This window comes from Drosophila sechellia, chromosome 2R (genome assembly GCF_004382195.2).
Source record: "Drosophila sechellia strain sech25 chromosome 2R, ASM438219v1, whole genome shotgun sequence".
NCBI classification, from domain to species: domain Eukaryota; kingdom Metazoa; phylum Arthropoda; class Insecta; order Diptera; family Drosophilidae; genus Drosophila; species Drosophila sechellia.
Window position 1 is genome coordinate 7,726,952 of NC_045950.1, and position 21,099 is coordinate 7,748,050.

A 21,099-nucleotide genomic window follows, 5' to 3' on the forward strand; every position below is an offset into this window, starting at 1 on the left:
GGTAAAAAAGTTAGGTTAATAACTAAAAAAGATACGAAAAATAGCAGAGTGCTGCCTTAGCCTAGAACCTTGTCGAAAATAAAACGCAAGGAGTTAGGGAACCCCTTAATGGCACATTCGAAATCCGAATAATAGGGCTTACCCCCAGCGGGTCTTGCATGTTTTTCCAATCAATTTTCTGGCCACCAGGCCGAACCGGCGACTCCATCATTTTTTCACTTAAGCAATTTTCTGAAGGCATCTCGTGTCCGAAGGCAATCAAAAATATTACACCCCAGCCAAAGGGGGCGTAACTCACTCGCCATAAAAAATATTTAAGCAGCCAAGTTAAAGTTGAAATTGCAATCAACTGTAGGGGGGAAGGGGGGCGACGTCGTGGAGGAGACCATGATTATGAAAACCTAATAAAGCAACAAAATTTCATTTCTTAATAACAAGCTGTGCGATCTGCGCTGGTGTTTCACTTGTTTTCGTTTAAACTTTTTGGGTATTTTCAACTTATTAACCTTTGGGGTAAGTGGAAAATCAACAAAGTGGCCATTAAACGGATTGCACTGAAACCCTAATACGCAGCAGTTCATTGTGGCCAGAAGTTTGCATTTAACCAGGTCGGTAATCTGGCCCATCCGTAACTGGGCAACCTTCCGCAAACTCTTGGCCAGCACCAAAGATTTTTCACAGCTCAGCACAAATTACTGGCAATAAATTTGGTGTCAACGGAACGAAAACGAAAATAATGCCTATATGCGCGCTGCCGGAGAACCCAAATGCTGTTTAAACAAGCCGAAAACAAGCCCGACTATATTGGCAAAACTCCATGGCAAAGTCTATGGTTAAAGCCACAGCTTAAGTTAAAGCCATTAGCCATTAGCCAAGCCGAAGCACTGCAGCCGCAAAACTGACAACACTAACAACCACTGCAACAACTACAACTCTGGGCCACGACATTTGACAACGCTAATAAATGTGCTGAATTTCATATTTATGGCTTCATAATTCCACAACAACAACAAATGGCGGCACCGAGAAGTTGCCTCCAATGCCGCCAACATTTGTCCGGGTGATCGGATCCTAGAAAATGCACTCAGAAACAAGGATTTTATTTGAACAATCTATAATATATCCAACTACAACTTAAGCTCAGCTTAATATATTTAAACCATGTTAGAAAGTGCTTCCAAACGTTTTCATTTGTTCATAACTTATTTAAATTATACTACGTTTGGTATAACAAGTGCTTGTACCAGCTTAATATAGCAACAATTAAGTTTATTGTTTTTTCCATATAGATATAAATCATAGATTAATTGCTCATTGAACTCCGAGTTTGGCATTGAGACCAAACTCAATCACTGATTTATAGACCGTACTTTAAAATGGGTATTTTCCCTAAGTGTGCAGTGGGGCTCCATCTCGAGCTCCCGATCCCGATCCCAGCCAGCTCGCGCTCCTTTTCGCCTGGCTTTTGGCCTGAGTCAGGGGCCTGGCTTGCATCGCCTTGTCCCGCTCCGACTTAAGTTTTCGCGGATCGAGTTGGGTGCTCACAGCCAGGCGTCTCGTCCCTCACAATAAACGCCAATTAAAGTCGCATAACACATGGCCTTATGGGCAAATATGGCGGCGGGTGGGGGATTGGGGGCTTTGGTGGCCAGAAAACAGGGCGCAGACAGGCGACATTTGTTAATGTTCGGTTTTTGCCGGCATGGCGGCTCACGTGAGCATAAATCAAAGAGATTAATCGAACATGGCTCAATTGCCAGTTAACATGGCAAGCAGCCCCACCAACCAAAAGGGGTGACATTTTCTCATTGTCTGACTCACGACGGATCACGGGATGAGCTCATAGGCCAGCTCAGTTCCAGCAAAGTTTCAATTCCTTGCCACTTGCAAGCCGGAATGGCAGTGTAAGTACATTTACATTATGCAGTTAAACGCTGGACCAGCCCCCCCAGCAATTTCATCCCCAGTCGACTCCTCCTTATAATTACAGCTGCGTCCAGAGCGATCGGGCCAACCAGACGTGTAATCACAATGGACAGCCAGCTGGGCCATGGCCATAATTTGCTCGTCTGCATTGGCCATTTTGGCCAGGAAAGCCAGCAGAGCCAACAGAGCCAGCGAAAGGCGCAGAAACTCACTCGCAGAAGGGCAAGCCAAACGCAAACTGATAATTTTGATTTACAACACGCCAGTTATTATTTATAACTTACTTAGGCCCAAAGAAGAAGAGTTAGCCATTCCATTTAAAGCATCCTTCGTGCCTTTTGGCTGCCTCTTGCCTTTTGTCCGCCAGATGGCTGCCCTACTAGTGCACTGGCAGAAAATGGGGTCACTAAAGTTCTAGAAACTAGCAACAAAACCTAAATGGTTAAAAGGAAGAAATAAGTAAGGCGGATTCTTGATTTTGACTGATCTAGAAAAATGAATTCAAAAATTCACTTAAATCCGAATATAAAAACCACACTATAAAATCGATACAACTTTTAAAATATTCGGGAATTATCTATAAAATTATCTAAAAAAAAATAATAATAATTTAATTTAATTAAGTTCTAGAACCAATAGCATTCGCTTCTGCAGGCACTATTTTGTATTTTTCATAACATTTTTGGAATATCCTTCGAAATTCAGCACAGTGTACTAGCACCATCTTTGGGGCTGGATCGCGACTCCACTCCACCATTCTCCTCCGACGATTCTCCGCCCATTCACGTTGCTGTGTCTCACGTTCTGACCGCGAGCACTGCGATTCCCCCAGTCCGATTCCGCAAATGGCGCACAGAGCCAGCACCTCAGGATCCTCGGCCAGCGCCAGGAAATAACTTACTTTTGAGCGGAGCAGTGAATCCTCCTCCGGCGGAACGAGGGGATCATATGCGAAATATAATTGGATACGCCAAAAATGGTTAGAAATACTCAATTAGACGATGGGAATCTGCGATTCAGTCAGGGCCCAAAATTATGCGGTGTCTTCAGCTGAAAAACCCAAACGTAGAACATGGCAAGATCTGGGAACTCAAACAAAGAAATATACCTTAATCAAGGAATTTTACTTCTGGGATGTTATAACCATCTTATATTATGGTTTCTTTTGAATTCGGTACAAATTAAATATAGTATAGCTTAAACAAAGACACTAGAATAACATAGTGCCAAACCAATGTTATTCTAGTGTCTTTGGTTTAAAGTACACATTCTAACAATGGTCATAAATTATGATCTCCATTTCCTCCCACTAATAATGATCCAATTACTGTCATTTCTCATAATACAATAATTATAGATCCACTAGAGCAGCGGCAGCCCGCATTTTTCAACCGAAGAATGCTTGCCAAAGTCGGGAAAAAAGTCGTCATAAATTGGAAATGATAAAACAATATTGAGACTAATATTCGTTAATGAACCCGCACATGGAGCACTCTCTATAAGGAAGCGCCGATGGATCCGTGCTTCGATGGATGCCTGGATGGATGGATGGATGGGGCAGCGGAAAACAATAATTGATCGAAATCAGAGTGTAAATTGTCGACCGATGGCAATTATCAAGGCCAAAGTCGTTGCCAATCAGTTGAGTCAGAAATGGCAGCTCTTAATTGTCTCAAGCGGCGTATCCATCAGATAGATTTACACAGAGAAATAAATGTTTATCTTTGGCTAATATTTCCTAGTGCAGTATTTTATGAGCAGTTTTGAAAGTGTAGCACTATAAAGCTTATTTATTATATATTAAAACTTAAGACTACTTTTAAGTATGTAGCTATCCCAATAGATAGCCATTATTTTGCGTGCACATATTTACTTTCTATATACAGAAGCCATAACTGCAGCGCTGCTTAAGTGTGAGTGAGCAGGGTTCATTAAGTTAATTAAACCCACACGACGCAATTGGAGTTGGCATCGTCATTAAAACTTAATTGAACCAAAGGCTGGCAGAGAACTGCAACTGGAGTCGTGGCCAAAAGCAGAGGCTGGCCAATAAAGTTGTAGCCTATTAGCGGCCATATCTTATTTCTGGCCAGCAGGGGGCTTCATGGACGGCGAAAGGGGGGTGTCTTTTTGTGGGAGTTCAGAGCCGCCATGGTCCACTGCTAATTAACACAATTGTCTGTGCGAATTGCGAATGGCGAAAATGCGTTCGCGTCACTCGAATTGCAGCGAATCAAAATCGAAAATATCCAGCCACAACTCTCGCAGTTCATTAAGGCCAATTACAATGAGCAATTAAGTGCGCGAGTCCGAGTGGGAATTGTTTAGTGTTTGTGTGTTAGCCGATTTCGCAATCGCACTCGAAGCGTTAATTAATTGCATCTGTATCTGGCATTTCAGCCCGATTATTGCGTGCTCTCAACACTTTTGATGCCCGCTGGCTGAGAGGCAAATATTTATATATCACCGTTCGCCAGCGTAGTTAGCTGCTTGTTAGTTAGTCAGTTAGCTGGTTATTAGTTAGCTGTTAGTTAGCTAGTTAGTTGATGAAACAATGGCATTTCTGCATTTCCAGTGGGGCGGCTCACAGGCATTTAGCAATTGCTGAGTGCCAGCCGGAAATCGGTATTTAGTGAATGACACAGGAGAAACCCTCAACTGCTTTTCCCAGGGTCGGAAAATTAAGGAATGAGGGTGGAAAACTCCATTTATTTGAGGTTCATAAATTTTAATAAGCTGCGTTGTAAGTGAAAACAGATCTTTAAATAGCACAGAACGAAAAAAAAATATATATTATTTTTATGGGGAGACAACTTACTTTCTAATTCGATAAAGTTTATTAAAGTTTGGGGGGAAGTTAGTCAAAAAAAAGGTTTATTAAGTGTACTTAATTTCTTCTTTGACTAAAATAGACAGAATTCTTCAATAGACACACAGGGAAAATTTTGAAAAATGTTCAAGTTCAATGAACAAACCCCCTTCTTCGAACTTTAAGCAGTTTTTTTTATTATTTTATAGATTTACCCAGAATAACTCGCTAGCTAAATTACTCATTGATTCTCGGCCAAATGGTTGCATGCCAACGAAATGAACGACCAAAATCATTACCACAAACAATCCTAATTACGCAAGAGCTACGAAATTTGCAGCAATTACGACATTTCCTGTCCTCCAACTGGAACACCTGCAAAAATCAAACAGAGAAAATCACAAATAATAATCGAAGACGAGGCCAGGGCGGCCAATAAGTTGCAGTCATAACTATAAGGCAATCAAAGGAAATATTTTGAGAGATTCTTGGTAAGCAGTTTAAATAATTTCCATTAGCCGTTTCGTGAGTTGGTGTATATAATGTGCCATATATCATCATTATCAGGGCCGAGCACATTCATTCCCCAGCGCTTGATGACTTTGCACATGTGAGGCGGCCGAAACACGAGATCCCGATCCCTCCACTCACGGATTAGTTACAAACCTAACCAAACTGACCGAACCCAGCTAAACTGAACTGAACTGAACCGAACGAATCAACCTGAATATGTCGACAACTTTGTAGGAACAGCATGGTAAGAAATCGGAGGTAACTATATACATTCTATAGAAAACTCCATAATATTCATATTCATATTCATTCATAATACATAACATTCCATAGGTTTGCTGTCATATTTTCCAATCATTAAAGTAAGCATAGGTAAGTTATACTTCATTATTGATCCATATATTATACCTATTTCTATTTCTTTATGTGTCAACCAGCCAGCTCCCTTATCATTTGTTAGTATCAAATATTTTTCCGAGTGCATTGGAGTGGTTTTAAGTGGACAACCGCAATGAGCTGCCATTTTACACGCAGGCCCATCGCTAATGACCAAATGCGAGGAGCGAAAAACGAAAAACCAAACCCAAACCAAAACTGAAACCAAAAATCCCACGAAAAGGGCCCCGGCAAAAGGTGGCAATTAAAATCGAATGAGCGCCGAAGCTTCCATGTTGAGCACTAATGGGTGTCGGCCAACTGGATTGGTCGTGCTCTTGGTCTTGGTCTTGCTCTTGGTTTTGGAGTTGGAGTTGGACTTGGTCTGGGCCAAGTTGGTCGGCAGCTGGCGATGGGCTGATGAAAATGTGTAGAATTGTTTTAATGGCCGACAATATGGCGGAGCGGTGAAGAGCGATGGGGTTGTGGAGGGGGGAGGCTAATGCAGCTTCGTCAGAAATCGAGCATAAAATATTTTTAATTAAAAACTATTTTTTTTTTTCTTTTCCACCAGCCGTGCCATTTCCTTTTCCCCTACGCATAAATCAAGTGGCCAACGCGGCGGCTGCAATTTCTCTAGAATTACGAAGACAATTACACATGAAACGCCAGAGCCGCCAACGCCCGAGCTGTTGGTTGGCTCATTTCTCGGATTGGAGATCCAAGATTGAGGATCTGACACCGAGCGCATCATGATTTGTGAGCGGCTTAAATAGTGCGAACGGAAATCATGATTAGCCGGGCCATTAAAGCCGCCGTTTCCCTCGGCAATTTGGTCGCTGCTTTTGGGACACACGGAAAAATTGTTTGAAATTATGGTAAATGTGGTGGTCTTCTTTCGCACTCAGAACCATTCACATGTTGATTAGCGTTTAAGTGGAGCATTTTGAACTGGGAAAGCTGTATTACCATTAATATGCGTCGAATATGTATTTAACTGTGTTGCATACATATCTTTATTTACATAAATATATGCAACTTAGTATTATAATCATATCCAAAGCATATCCTAATCATATATCATATCTTGATATGAAAAGTATGTGATTATTGAACTAAGTCCAACCTATGTCGTCTTAGTTTAGTAATCTGCTGGCTAGTTGAATCTCCGATCAAGATCGTGGAACCTCCTGATCTCTGATCCTATTTTTTTTTTTTGTGCAAGCATCTCCAAGACGACCTGACCCCCGGCCATCTGTTGGCTGGGTCTCCTTTTTGGGCCGCAAAAAAACGCCTCTGGGGCTGGGCCCTGATGTTTTCATTTCCCGATAAAGGAGGTCCGTAAATGGCACGGACCTAACTCAACTTAAAGCAGCCGAGCAGCAGAGCGCACGCCAACATGGTGATGCAGAGAGAGATGGAAACGCAGATGGAGTTGCACTCGCAGCACGTTGCAGTTGTAGCAAATTAAAAAAATGCAAATGTTGCACGTTGTACAGCCAGACAAACCAGCAACAGCAGCAGCAACTGCAGCAACAGCAGCAAGAGCAACCGCTTGCCAACTTTATAGACTGACTCCTGCCTGGAAGCCAGCAATCGTGTTCATGTGTCACCAATATGATGTTGTCCAAGTCCAAGTCCAGCTTCAGCTCCAAGTCCAGGAAAAAATACGTAGACGATCGGTGCTGAGCGATAATAGAGTGAGGAGCCGTGTGGCGAATGAGAAGGAGGAGGAGGAGTCTCGCGGAGTCTCGTGGACGCGGACGGGGGACAAGCAACTGCCATGTCAGGCTGCCCGGCAGAGATGGCATCATCAGCATCGTCAGTAGCCATCGATTTCTGGCCTTCGGTTCACCCATTCCTCAGCATGTGCATGTAAATACATATGGAGGACATTTCTGCATGAGCTGACAATTGTTAAATAAATTTTATGATATTTTTGCTGGGAAACATTTATGGATTGCCTGCATCATAAACAATTAGCAAACTGCATTTAATTCGTAAAAATACATTGAATTCCGACATTTTTGCTTTTGTAGTTTCCGAGATCATGACGGATTTTGATTTATACGGACGGACAAGCTGACAAACGGACAACGCTAAATTCATAAGATACTTTTATAGTTACTTTGCTAAGATACTTTTCATGGAATCTATGAACTTTTATTCCCCAAGTAATGAGTGTAATAACCTATTCCTTATACAGATGTATATACCTAAATAACTCAAAAACCCATACGTTCTCTTATTTCGTGTAATGTTAATGGGTTAATGTTAAACTAAACTAGTCAGTAGCCCTGCATTTATGAGTTTTCATTGTTTCATTGTTTTCAGCACAGCATAAATATGCATGGGATAGCTGGTGTACTAAATTTTTGTATTCACGATCGTCGGGCTGCACATTTCGGTATAGCAATTTGTGTCTTAATTAATGTCCCAATCAAGAGGCCAACAAAATCAGAAATGAGACCCACGACGACTGTCCGCGAGCACCGAAATCTCCATTTTGGGCAACGAACCCACAACCGCGACTGCTTCCATATGCATTTATGCATATGTATATGGGATATGTGTAGGTACATATATCTGGGCATGCTGTGGAATGGGAGGATGCAGCGACGGCAAACTCGTTTCGGTGCAGGGCACTAAATTAGTTGCCTGCTCCCCGTTCCCCCGACTGCCGATCCACGGTGACTTTTCAATACAATTTCGTTTGGTTCGTTCTTAATTTCGATGGAGTCAATTTTATTGCCCTCAGCAGCAGACGCAGTGGGGAAGGGGCCGGAGGAAGGGGTTTCTGACCAGGTAGCACCGCTAAGTAGTCGCCATTGCAATGGGGCACGGACTGAAGATGCCTCTCTGCACAGGGAACAAATGTGAAATGCATTTCAAAGATCAACCAAGGATGAAAGAAAATCTCATTCATAAGTGAATAAATTGCATTCAAATGGAGCGAACAAAATGAGAACATTACTTATGGAATAACAGAAAATATAAATTATTTGATATTTCTTTTAAATAACTTATTTCAATACCCTCAGTACTTCAGTATTATAAAATAATATAAAAGATATCTTTAATGCAAAAATCTAAGTAAATTAAAAAGATAGAAAACTTAAGATAGGACTTGAATATATCTTAAAACCATTTTACTATATTTGTGTATAAAAAGTGTCATATGTGTTTGAAAATCATATATCTGTTTTGAATATTTCAATATTTATTGCAGCCTTACCCTACAGATAAAGTTAGATTTTGACGCACGTTTTCTTTCATATTAGCTAGTTATTTAAGATGGCCTCACATTTTCTCGCAGTGCAGCTTGCTGTCTGTCGTCCACGGTTGGGGACCAGTTAATTTGGTCATCTTCCATGATGTTTTGATAATGTGGCTGGAGCAACGGACCCAATCTCCAGTCGTGGTCCTCCGTTGGAGTCGTCCCTTTCCACCTATAAGTTTTTTTTTGTATTTGGTTCGCTGTTGGGTTGCGCACGAAATTCTTGTCGCTGCGAATAATTACATAAATCAGTGAATTTAAAGCGTTTCGAGTTTCCAACTGTCAATATCGCCGGAGACTGAAAATCGAGTCTGGGGGAAAAAGGGTTAAGCACATCTTTTGTCAAGCGTTTCGAGCCCTGATTGCTGGGGATTAAAATCAGCTAAGATATTAACACCTCAGGCTACCGCGGTTCCCACAACAAAATTTCATGTTTATGCTTCCGAAAGATTTCTGCGTAAAAAGGTATTCGCACCCACGTAAAAATAAAAAAAAAGGTTTTCATATGCTTGCCAATCTGTCAGCAAAATTCAAATTTAGCGCGCAAGCAACAAAAGAAGTGATTTATGCGGCTGCCTGATTGATTTTAAGTCTTAAATTGGTTGGGGAAATAAAAGTAGCGCTCGTAAAAGATGCCTTTGTGAGATCTCCGACGATCCGACAGTTGCGGTGAGTTTTTAATGCGCTTTCAAAATGCAGATGGTTCCGTTTTCTGCCCGTTTAATTTGTATGATTATGGCCTGTCACAGCCAACGAAGCATGGCCCGAATGGAACGGTAAATGGCCAAGCCAATGGCCAAATGGCCAGGCTCAAAAGCTTGTGGTTAGCATGGCTTACAGAGGTGAATTGGATTGGATTGGTAAGATCGGCCATGCTCAGTCAGCTGTCGGTGGAGCGTGTGGGCCATCATCCAGCATCTTGGCCATCAAGAAGGGTTTCGAATATAGTAAGTTTATATGAGGATCATATAATTGCCAGTCTGAGAAGAAGTTCAAGCTTGTGGTCAACAATATGGATCCTATCTGGATACCTTTTCCAAATAAAGTCACTAATAAAAAACTTGAGTTTTATGTTTTATATGATTTACTTGTATTTTCCTTGTGCACAAATGTCGAAAATGCCCACCAAAATGTATGAATTTGTTTTTTTTTGTAATTTTCAGTATTGTTATTTTAGCATATGTTATAGCCGACTTGCTAATCCCCTCACAATCATAATATGGATGCTTGGTTATCGAGTATATCCATCGTTTAATATTTGTTAATGAGTAAGTTACATTCACATATGCGTAGGTTGGGTACATATAATTTTAAAATATATATGTATATATATATATTTCTATCTGTTGTATCACCACGAACACACATAAATACAAATCAAGATTCCATTATGTTATTATTGCAGTTATTGTTATGGCGCGGACCTTCCAGAATCCTCCCCATGCAATTTAGATATCCCGCCAGTTGCAAACTGGCTTTCTCAATTATTGCGAATCGATTATAGGTGAAGTGACACAACTGTATGAATGCCAATAACATGCTCGTAGCAGATGGATAATGCGGATTGGGGTACTGAACTTGGTACTTATGCCATATAATGCGTGTCGTTATCCTCTATATACAATGTACATGCATGGGTTCAGGGGGCTTTCGCTTCCTATTTACACAAGCAACTCATTGCGAATGCATCTTGCTAATCCATGCATTGAATAATGTCGACCTCTTTACAAACTATAATGGCTGCGCTAAAAAATACATTCTGTCTTCGGCTGGCTGGTTGGCTGCTATCTGTGGGTTGTAGGTAGGTAGTTCTGGTCTGGTGTTCTAAACTATTATCGTCTTGTTGCAAAAGATATTGACTGGCCGCCCTAGCACGCTCTAAAATCGTTCATCGCTCTATGTTTCTGTTTCTGTTTCTGTTTCAGTTTCAATTTCATTCAATTATTGTGCTGCACTGCAAATGATTTTCGATTTATTCAAAAATGTACTTCGTGTAAATATCATTGCTTTGCTAATTCGTATTCTGTGTATATAGTTATTTATATGTAACATTTGTAAGTCACCCCCCAACAATTTCACCGTCTATATAGGCTAATCTGTATTGCTTGCATCGGCTTGAATTTTGTGTGCGGGCTACTTCCTATATATGTACAGCTAAAATGTCAGATGCCTTGCTTGCCGGATCCGGATCCGTATCCGGATCCCACTGCCTCTAATACTGTCCTGGAGTTGCGCTTAGATCCCGCTAGGATATGTCCACCTTGCCTCACTGCACTGCCTGCCTTCTTCCTCGGCTGCTTCAATCGTTTTCGATAATTGAATTTAAGTTTATTCTCAGTTTCGATTTGATTTGATTTCGAGTTGTATTTGCGATTTGCCAAAGTTACGATTCAAAGTACCAACTACAGTGTGGAAAATTTACACAGAATAAATAATTTAATACATTTAATTTTAATTTGCTTTCATTTACATTTACAAGTCCTCCTCGCACCGCCTTTTGAGTATAATTGTTCGCATCTTTGCCTGGGCAACTGTTAGCTCTAGTTATAATACGTTTAAATACAGATTTCGGAGTTGCTATAAGTACAAAATACACTTTAAAACTTAAATGAGCGCTTCGTTGGTGCTTAAAAAATAGTTGTTAAAATTAGAGTTCGAATTGTAAGTGTAGAAAATAAAGCGACGCGGCTTTGTGCACAAAATACTGTTCAAACGATGGATCGATCGATCGGATCGGAAATTGGTAGACAGTTTTTGTACGTGTTCATTTGTCATTTGTCATTTGTTAGCGTTCATCCAGTCCGGGCGTCTACTGTAGATGGCTTCTTATGCGATACGATTTCTAACTGCTAGTTTATGTCGGCTAATAGTTATTGTTTATATACTGCTGCTGCCGCTGCCGCCCTTGGATACTTAAAATCTGAATACACTTTTTCACTTGCATACTTGCGCTGTTGTTCGCCTTGGCTGGTGATTTAATTTAATCAAAGCTAACCCTTTCCAAGGCCTTTAGCGACGTAGGACGTTGAATACTCTCGCGTGTGTATCTACTATATATAAATATATATATATTAATGTGTATGCTGCGCTTCTCGACTATAACTAACCCTCTCCATTCTCCCACTTTTATGTACAGTTTCTGCTTAACCTAATCTAATCTCTTGACCAAAATTGTGCTGCTTCAGTTAATGCTGTTGTCGTCTCCACGGCTGCCACCTCATCCTCTTGCGTTGCCGCAACAAGGGTGACCATTTCAATGGGATGCGTTGCTGTGACGGCCATGTTGTTCGGTGTGACGGTGGTGCCAATGGTGATCGTGCTGCTGGTGCTGGTAGCAATCTGGATCTGTGGCAGGCTAGTGGTGCAGGATCAGGAGTGCTTGTCAGTCAGTTCACCCCAGCGGGACTCGAAGAACTTGCGCATGCCGTGGCCTGCCTTGCCAACGGGCGAATCGTCCTCGTTAAACATCTCGCAATTATCGAAGATCTGACGCACATCCACGCAGAAGTCCTCACGGGTTTTGTAGCTATGCAAATAAAAGTACAATTTGTGAGTTTATGATTTTATAGGAGATAAGCTGCGCTACTAACCTCAAATCTTGCAATTTCTTTTTGATTGTGGACAAGTCCATGGGAATTTTGATTATTTTTCGATATGTGGGAAACTGCTTGGTGTTTACTGGCAAAAGAAATGGCCACGAGTCCTCATGAAGCTGCAAGAAGTAATGCAAACAACGTTAGCTAACCTATTTATTCAAAAGTTCTTTTAGTTCCCACCTCCATTTCCCCCAATAGCGTCTTGCAGACAGCCAGCTCCTTCATGAGCTTCTTGGTGGCGTGCTTCTCCTTCTTCTCCTGCTTCAGCTTCTCCTTGGCTTCCTGAATGGCATGTATGTTGATGGGCGGTGGCGACATTTGGTTAGTGGCCGTTCCGACTCCAATGGCTGGTGGCGAGGGCATGGTCATCAGCTGCGCGTGCTGTTGCTGGGGCGGTGACTGGCAGGCGTTTACATGGAGGGCGGTGGCTGTGGGCGAGGCCTGCATGAGCAGCGGTGTCGGCGGTGGTGGTGGCGGAGTGGGTGCTGGCGTCGGTGTGGGCGTTCGCGTGCGGGTGGGCGTGACAGCCCGTGGCGACATGGCGACCACGTTGGCAAACGGCATCGCTGGCGGCACCGGCGCTGGGTTAATTAGTCCGGTTGAGAAGTTGCCAGCCGCAACTGGCGTATAAACTGGGTAACCGCCGGGCATCACATTGGCGCCACCCGGCACGTCTTCCAGAAGAGCCGCAGTGCCATTATTTGACGGGGGAATGAGATGCGCGTGGAAGCGACTGCTGCCATCGACCGAGTTGTTTGCATGGTGCTGGTCATCGTATGTCGTGGCCGAGACCACCGAGTGCGCCGGACTGCAGAGAGCAGAGGCATTATTTAACTGGAACCCGGACCGTGTACTCCGCCGCCCATTCAGCCGCCCGCAGGCCCCCACACTCACCTCAGAGGAGCCGCCGGCAGAGAATTCATCGACTCATCGTGCGAGGAGTTCAGCGACGGCGGCTGCTGATGATGATGATGGTGGGAATCCCCGCCTGCCAGTGGCATCTGCTGCTGCTGCATGTGCTCCATAGCTGGCGTCTTGCTGTTGTCGCTACGCCGCTTGGCCGAACCGCCCGACTCCCTATCCCTGTCCCTCCTAGATTTGCTGCTGCTGCCGGACGTTCCACCTGCACTTCTTTTCTTCGGCGGAGGCGCCCGGGAGATGCAGCCGTGGCAGTACCACTTGCCACGCGGTACCTTTAGCAGCGGCGGTATATAGCAATCGGCGTGGTAGGCACGGGGACACAAGTCGCAGTAGATCATCTTGCCCACTGGCGAGGGACGATGACCGCCGCAAACGATGCACTTGCGCTCATTGGTGGCCTTGTTCACGCACTCGTAGCAGTACCTGAAATAGCAGAAGGAGAGGATTTGAAGTTACTAAATGTTGAGCAGTTTAGGGATTGGCGTTGGGAACAGAGAGAGGAACAGTGCCACAGTTTCTCAAAGGTTAACGATCAACGCTCAACAAGACAACGCGGATTAATGTGTTTTCTTTTTTGTAATCTATGACAGTGACATGTGAGGAATGAGGATGTTTAGAGATACAGGACTGGTACTGGTACTGGTACTCACCAATCGCCATCGGGAATGTTGTCCATCTTGGGCTTGAAGCAATAGGTGTGATAGCCCTTGTCACAGCCGTCGCACAGTAGCAACTTGTCCTCGTTTTCGCCGGACGTGCAGAACTGGCAATTCTGTAAGGAATTGGAATATTTGCTAGAGTTTGTATTGTTGGCCGAGCGTCTGCGTTTGCCGCCGCTCTTCTTCTTCGTCCGTTTGCCAAAGTCCGTGTCGGAGTCGCTAGTGTTTGGATGGGAGGATGGGGATGCGGTTGGGGATTTGGTTAGGATAGGGGGTGTTTTAGTTTTCAGCAAACACTGCCCATTTTGGGCCAGAGCCTTAAGGTTGATTTTGATGCTCAGCGGAGCCTTGTTTTCTGGCTTATTAATTGCGCTCTTGCTCTCTTTTCCATTGGGGGTCAACTGCTGCTCCTTTTTATTTTTCTTCTGCTGCTGTTTCTTCGAGGGAGTTGACTGCTTTTTGGCGCTGCTCTTCTTTTTGCTGGACTTGTTTTTTGTTGCATACTTTTCGGATGGCAGTTCGAAACGGTTCGTTTGAGGGGTGGGATTAACAGTCGTGGTGGGTTCGGTGGGTTTCGTTTGTAAGGGGTTTAACGGTTATCGGTAAACGGTTATGGGCAACCAAAGCATTCATGTACATGTTTGTGTGAGTGGTGGATAATGTATTTGTGTTTGTGTGTGAGTATGAAAGCGTTAAATTTGTTGTATTTTGTTTAAAGAACACCATGAAACACCACAAGCAACAAACAAGTCAAACATTCAGCAAGAGACAGTTAAGAAAGGAAAAACAAAATCGGAAGGAGAAACAAAACAAAATTCGAATTAATTTCACAGGCAATTTCCACGTATCTGTATGCAGAGGGGGTTTCTAAAAACTACTTGACTACATAAAAAAAATCGAATGAGCAGTATAATCACGGTTGCTTTTAAAAAACCGCATACTTTAAGTAAGTTAAAACAATGTTACTAACACTAAATTAAAAAAAATAACTCAGTGACTTATTAATCTTATATTAATCTACTTCAATATAAGATAATTGGATTAAAAAACATAACGTTATATTGAAAAGTAAAAGTTCGAGAAAACTTAATAAGTGAAAATTTAATTGAAAAAATTGAATTCGTAAAACAACCGTGATACAAGCTCTCTTTATGAAATTTTCAAAACCTCAGTTTCAGCTGTGGTGAATACCGGTTAGTGTGTCGAAATATTAGATGGTTATGCAATGCATGTGTGTACAATTATGTATGTGGGTTGTGAGTAGTGGGTGTTAGTATGTGTGCAGCCAAAATAACAATGAAATGGACCACAAATATAGGCGGGTGCCAAGCAGGTTATCGTTTTTATATCGGGAAATTTCAAAGGTTTTCTAAACCCTCCTAATCTTACCGCTTTCATAATGCTCTTGTCCCAGGCCACGCAGGATTCCAGGACGTACAGGGCCATTGCCAGCTGGGCGGTGGTGTGCGATCGGGATACTGCGTCCCGCCACTGCACCAATCCCTTGGGTATCTGCTCCACCTTCTCGTCCCGATCGCTGTCGCAGTTGCTGGCTGGTGACACGTTGCCGGAATTCGGTTCTCCGCTGCCCGATTCGCATGGCGTGGCTCCTGCCACCACTGCCGAGTTGGCTCCACCGGTTGCGTTTCCTGGTCCCGTACCTGCTGCTGCCGCCGCCAGTGCCATAGTACGCTCGTTGAAGGATGAGGGATTCATGCTATTTCCCGCGCCCGAACCCTGTTGCTGCTGTTGTTGGGCCAACTGCTGTTGCTGCTGCTGCTGTTGCATCTGCAGGAGATATGCTGCTGCCGATGCGGAGTTCTGTGTCTGGGTGGTGGTATGCTGGTTCTGGGCAATCACCGCCAAATGGGCATCGCCTGTCTGCGAGCCCAATGGCGGCTTCAAGTAACGTCTTTCGATATTTGCCTCCAAGTCGATGATTCTCTCTCGGATCATGGGTATGATGCTGACGAAATCCTCTTCGGTGACATCCTCCTGCGAGTCCAAGGTTAGTTCACTTTCCACGCGGTTGGGCAATTGCCAGTTCTTTAATTGCATGGAAGCGCTGGCCACCTTATCCTCCAACGATTCGAGTTGTTCGATAAGGGCAAGCTCCACACGTTTGGCCACCTTGGGATTCCAATCGCCCTTCTTGTCGGGCATTAGGAATTCCTCTGGAAAATCGATGTCCGATTTCAGCTTATAATTCACACCCAATGGCTGTTCTAGTCCGAGGAAACGTTGAAGATTCTCCTGCAGTTCACGCTCCCTCAATCCAGACGGATTAAGAGTTTTGAGCAGCTGGCGCAGCTTCTGTTCATCGTCCAACTGCCACCAGCCGTAGCGCTGCCTGCGAGGCACGTAAACTCCGTGAACTCGTTCCGGAAAACCTGACAGCTTAACCTGCTCCAGCAGACGATGCTCATCGGGGGTCATGGAAAGCGGCAGAGGAATATCGATGGGTATATACGTCTGAACACTGCTCAAGGACATGTTGGCTATGTTGTGGTAATATGCCTGTGACAACGCCTCATCCAAACGAAGCTCAATCTTGGGCTTCACATCGGTTCCCTCGCTGGCCCCTCCTCCTGTATCCGGGGGTGCATCAGAGCGCAAGCGAAAAAACTTTTCCTTGCCAGCCAGCTCATCTGCATCTGTTTCCATTTCGTTGTCGATCTCCTTGTCCAACTTCAGCTTGGCCTGCTCCTCATCATCTTTAGTCTCGTGGTGGCGATGAGGAGAGCCCAGACCGTTTTTTGACTCCACCTTGTGGGCCTTGTACTCCTCCACCTTGGCTAGCATTTGCTTTTCATCGAGTCCACTCAGCGAGAAAATGCACTCGTTGCCCAGCTTGCTGGTGTCCACCTTGCATTCATCCATCGGAATCGAGTAGTACTGCATGTTGTTGATCAGATCCCACGGATGACCTTGCAGCTGTAGCTGGGCGGAGCAGTTCTGATTTGCATAGCTGATCTGCAGTTCCTGGCCCACCACGCCTCCCTCCTCCGCTGGCAGCTCGCTGATCAGTGGAACCTCCCGCCTGACAATGGAGAACCACTTTGGTGTATCGTCAACACTGGATGTAGAAACTATTATGCAGTCATCCTCTTTTTTCACATCCTCCGTCTTGATCACAGACTGGCTAAAGTTCTGCTGCTGCTGTCCCAGTCCCAAACCAGTTTCCAACTTATCACAGTTGTCGCTTCCATTGTTGTTATTGTTATTATTGGTGTTGTTGTTGTTGAGGGTAGGCGGCATCAAGATGCCCGGCATAGCGGGTATTTTAATTTCAGCTTCAAAGTCTGTCTTAGTGGATATCATAGTCGTGGGTGGTGGACCCATCAGCTCCATTTCTGATTTAACTTTGATCTCTGGCCTGGGAGGTTCTATCTTGGGCAGTGGGGGAGCTGCATCGTCGTCATCATCGCCCAGATCAACAATTTCCGGTTCCACCTTGTTGATTTCTGTCACATCATCATCGTCATCTTCCTCATCTTGATGTGCGTTCTGTTGATTAGTTTCAGGCATCTCGACGTCCGGAGCTAGTACACCATCTTCCAGTTTTGTAATAGACTCATCCACTTCCATTGGCTGCTCACTGGACTCCACCGCAACATCTTTCTCATTTTCGGAGTTCTCTTTCTCTTCGTTTGCATCCTTTTTGTCATCCATGGCCTCCAATGCCTCATGATAACCGCAAATATCATTTTGGGCCGACTCAAGTGCTTCAATGAAAATACCTCCAGCCTTGGGCAACTTCCAGTAGCGACGCCAGAACCGATCCTGCCCGAAGCACGCAGCTCTCAACTGATTTGTGCTCTTCTCCAGTGCCTCCTTGCAGTTCAGGGAAGCTCTGACAATCTTGTCGAGCTTCTTCTGCAACTCATCGGCACTCAAGCGATTGTCCTCGTCCTCCTCCACATTCGTGATCTCCGAATCCAAGTCGGAAAGATCATCGTCGATAATACTAACATCATGGTGGTGTTCATCGTTGATGGAGTTTCGGGCCCCGCTTTTCTTGGCCTGCAGCAGAGCATTCATGTCGCCTCCAGTGACACCACTTGTGGTTGGTGTGCTGGATCCATTAATTTGGTAGGTGGGTGTGGGCATGTCCTGTTTGCTGGGCGTCAGACTATTGTCCGCTTGAATGATGGTTTTGGCCGGACTTACAAGAGATTCCTCATCGACCACGCCATCCACTTCCATAGGCTGCTGCTGCTGGGGTTCCTTGGCGACTCCCTCCTCATTCTGATCGTCATTTTCCGGCTTCTCGCCGTTGGGTGAGCCACTTTTGGTTGCCTCTCCATCTGTGCCCACTGCAGCTGCTGCTTCCTCTGCCGCCGCAGCCTTGGCTTCCTCCTCCGCCTTAAGACGTTCTGCATCCAGCTTCTGCTGTGCCATCAACGCCTGCATAGCCGCCTCACGCTCCGCCTGTGCACGTTCATAGGCCTCGATTCGAGCCTTGCGCATGTGGAGAGCCTTGTACTTGCGCACCTTCATGTCCGTCATGTATTTCTCCTTTCGCATCTGGGCGCACGTTTCCAGACTTCCATCAATCTGGCGGAGCACGGCCTTGTTCATGAGCAGGTCGTTGCAAAGATGGGCCAACATTTGGGCTTTCCGCGTGGGATTCAACGCAACGAAGGGACGATCTTTCAGCGATTGCGACAACTTCCAGGTGTCGTTTTCATGCAGAAGCTTATAGTACTCCTGGTTCTTTACCGAGTGTGAGTGGGTGGTGGTATCGCTATCTAGTTGATGATGATCCGGCACCCTTCTCTCTCGCTCACGATCCACGGTGATTCCGTGCATTTGACGCACTTCACCTGTGGCCGTAGCATACAGATAAATCCTCAAGATTTCGGATACATTTGAGTTGGTGATGTCCGCATTGCGTAGCGATTGTCCCAGTAAAGTGGTGTGTCTGCCGGGATTGGGAACACCTGGATCCTCAATGGCACAAACCAATAGATGCGTCATTACCGACAGCAACTCCTCTTCCGCATCCGCGTTGCTATCGCTCATTAAAGCATCGTGCAGGTTCTGAAGCGACGGCAGTGATTCCATGTCAAAGCCCAGAGTCTCCCCGAAGTTATGTAGGAATTCAAAGACCATGAGCAAATCGGCCATTGCCTGACCGGGAAGTCTGTTGCCGGCAATCCTATCCAGCTCAGGGATTACCAATTCTTGTGGCATTTCGGAGTCCTCATTTGGACGCCTTATCAACTGCAGAATCTCCGCATCTCGCTTTCGCTCCGCCATACGACGCTCACGCAGAAGTAAACGGTCCAGCACCAGCTGGTGTTTCTTCTTTTCACGATCCTCGAATTTCCGACGAAGCTCCAACATTCGAATGAGGCTCATGTGTTGGCGGCGACGTTCTCGTTCCTTTATGAAGAGAAAATGAGAAAGTTTAATGCATTTTATTACATATCGCAAGGGGTTAGGGTTAGTCTTACCATTTCGGCAGCCAACAGCATCTCTTTCTGTTTTTGTAGTTCCTAGATAAAATAAGATTGGTTTTTGTTAATAAAATGAGAGCAGTAACTGATACCGAGATGGAAAAGTTGGTCTTTAACGACCCCTACTAAACAAAAGCAAACAAGCGGATAGTTCGGACACTTCAAATAATAACGCCGAAACACGATTAAAAGTTGAATAACCAATTTAGAATATATCTCATTGAATAGCCAAAATCACCAGCCTGGCATCAATAAATATAGTTTAAAGTATAGGCAAAGGAAAGGAACAGGAATTAAAGGCAAAAGCAAAGAGGTCTTGAAAAAATAAGTAAATCTCTCCTTGAAAAGCTAGGACTTTCTTTCTCCCAAATATTAAACGGAAAATAGTCGGATTGGTATCAAGCACAAGACAGAAGGTGAGGCATTAAGTACCTGTTCCTTAGCTAAAATGGCCTCCTGACGACGCTTTTCTTTCTCCTATTGCAAAACAAAACAGAATTATGCACCGATTTCAGCAGAGCTCAAGTAATCTAGACTAACCTGTTGCTTCTTAAGCAATTCCTCTTGCTTAAGGCGATCTAGCTCCTCCTGACGCTTTTTGCGCTCCTAAAAATACGAGTTCGCATGAGCAGAGAATCTTCGCAAGTCTTAAACATTCAAATTACCTCAACAGCCTGCTGATTCTTGAGCTCCTTGTCCTTGCGCTGCTGCTCCAACTTGGAGTTCTTCTCCTGCCGTGCCTTCTCCTTATTTCTGGCCAATTCTTCCTTTTGCAGCTTCTTGGCATCACGCATCGCCTGCTGTTGCTTGGCGATCTCAATTCGCTGTTCCACGTTAAGTGTCTGGCGGGTGAAGACCTTCAGATCCTCTAGCCGCTTGGCCACGTCCTCGTCCGTCATCCGTATGTACTCGCCATCATTGGCGTACGGCGGTGGTGCGGGTTGCAGGAATGAACCAACAATGGCTCGCGCGGAGAAACTAAAGTTTTCACGACTTAGATTCGATGGCTGCTGCTCCAGGATCTGTGAAGGGTTAAATAAATTAGCTAAGTTCTCAGAAAGTAAATATCCTTGTGTGCATTGTAGCCAATTTGATAATTTTATACTTGTGAAAAGTTAAAATTAAGAAAACTATAAATTAAAGCTATTCTGATTACATATCACTCCAATTATACTTTTTAATGGTTTAGAGTTATAGAATTTCCTTTAATATATTCAAAAAAGTTGCCCTACAAACTCACAGCAAAAACCTGTCCGTTGCTCTTTAGCGGCGTCGTGCTTCCTGGTGCATAATAGGTGACCTCTCCACGGATCTGACCTTGCTTAGTCAGTCCACGAATCACCGTCTCCCGCTTCCAGCCCAATTCCAGTGGGACTCTTAGCTCCGCTACATTCAGGATGTTGGCATCCTCACTCTCAGACTCCGAAAGACCACTTTCGGCCGCCACGCTTTCGGAATCCGTAGAAGTTTCCATATGGGCATTGGCTTCGCTCAGTGCCAGGCGAATTTTCTCCTGAAAAATCATAAGTGTTTAGTTTGATGGAGTTTCATGATTTATTCA

The 21,099-nt window shown here is 44.4% G+C and overlaps 1 protein-coding gene across 6 annotated transcripts in view; it reads right to left on the bottom strand.

Annotated features, from left to right (window-relative positions):
- Positions 1–10,244: 10,244 nt before the first annotated feature.
- LOC6608685 overlaps positions 10,245–21,099 on the bottom strand; it is a 37,621-nt gene continuing 26,766 nt past the window's right edge. The window contains exons 7-17 of one of the 6 annotated variants that reach the window (XM_032716844.1): positions 20,779–21,051; positions 20,204–20,560; positions 20,079–20,144; positions 19,971–20,015; positions 19,536–19,577; positions 15,466–19,464; positions 14,068–14,189; positions 13,391–13,840; positions 12,677–13,304; positions 12,491–12,612; positions 10,245–12,426 (exon numbers count right to left, since the gene is read on the bottom strand). In XM_032716844.1, the coding sequence (XP_032572735.1) occupies positions 12,270–12,426; positions 12,491–12,612; positions 12,677–13,304; positions 13,391–13,840; positions 14,068–14,189; positions 15,466–19,464; positions 19,536–19,577; positions 19,971–20,015; positions 20,079–20,144; positions 20,204–20,560; positions 20,779–21,051 (6,261 nt within the window). In that variant the 3' untranslated portion in view covers positions 10,245–12,269. Of the gene's footprint in view, positions 12,427–12,490; positions 12,613–12,676; positions 13,331–13,390; positions 13,841–14,067; positions 14,580–15,465; positions 19,465–19,535; positions 19,578–19,970; positions 20,016–20,078; positions 20,145–20,203; positions 20,561–20,778; positions 21,052–21,099 lie in introns of those variants that run through there. The other 5 variants (XM_032716841.1, XM_032716842.1, XM_032716843.1 and 2 more) reach the window with 5 other exon arrangements.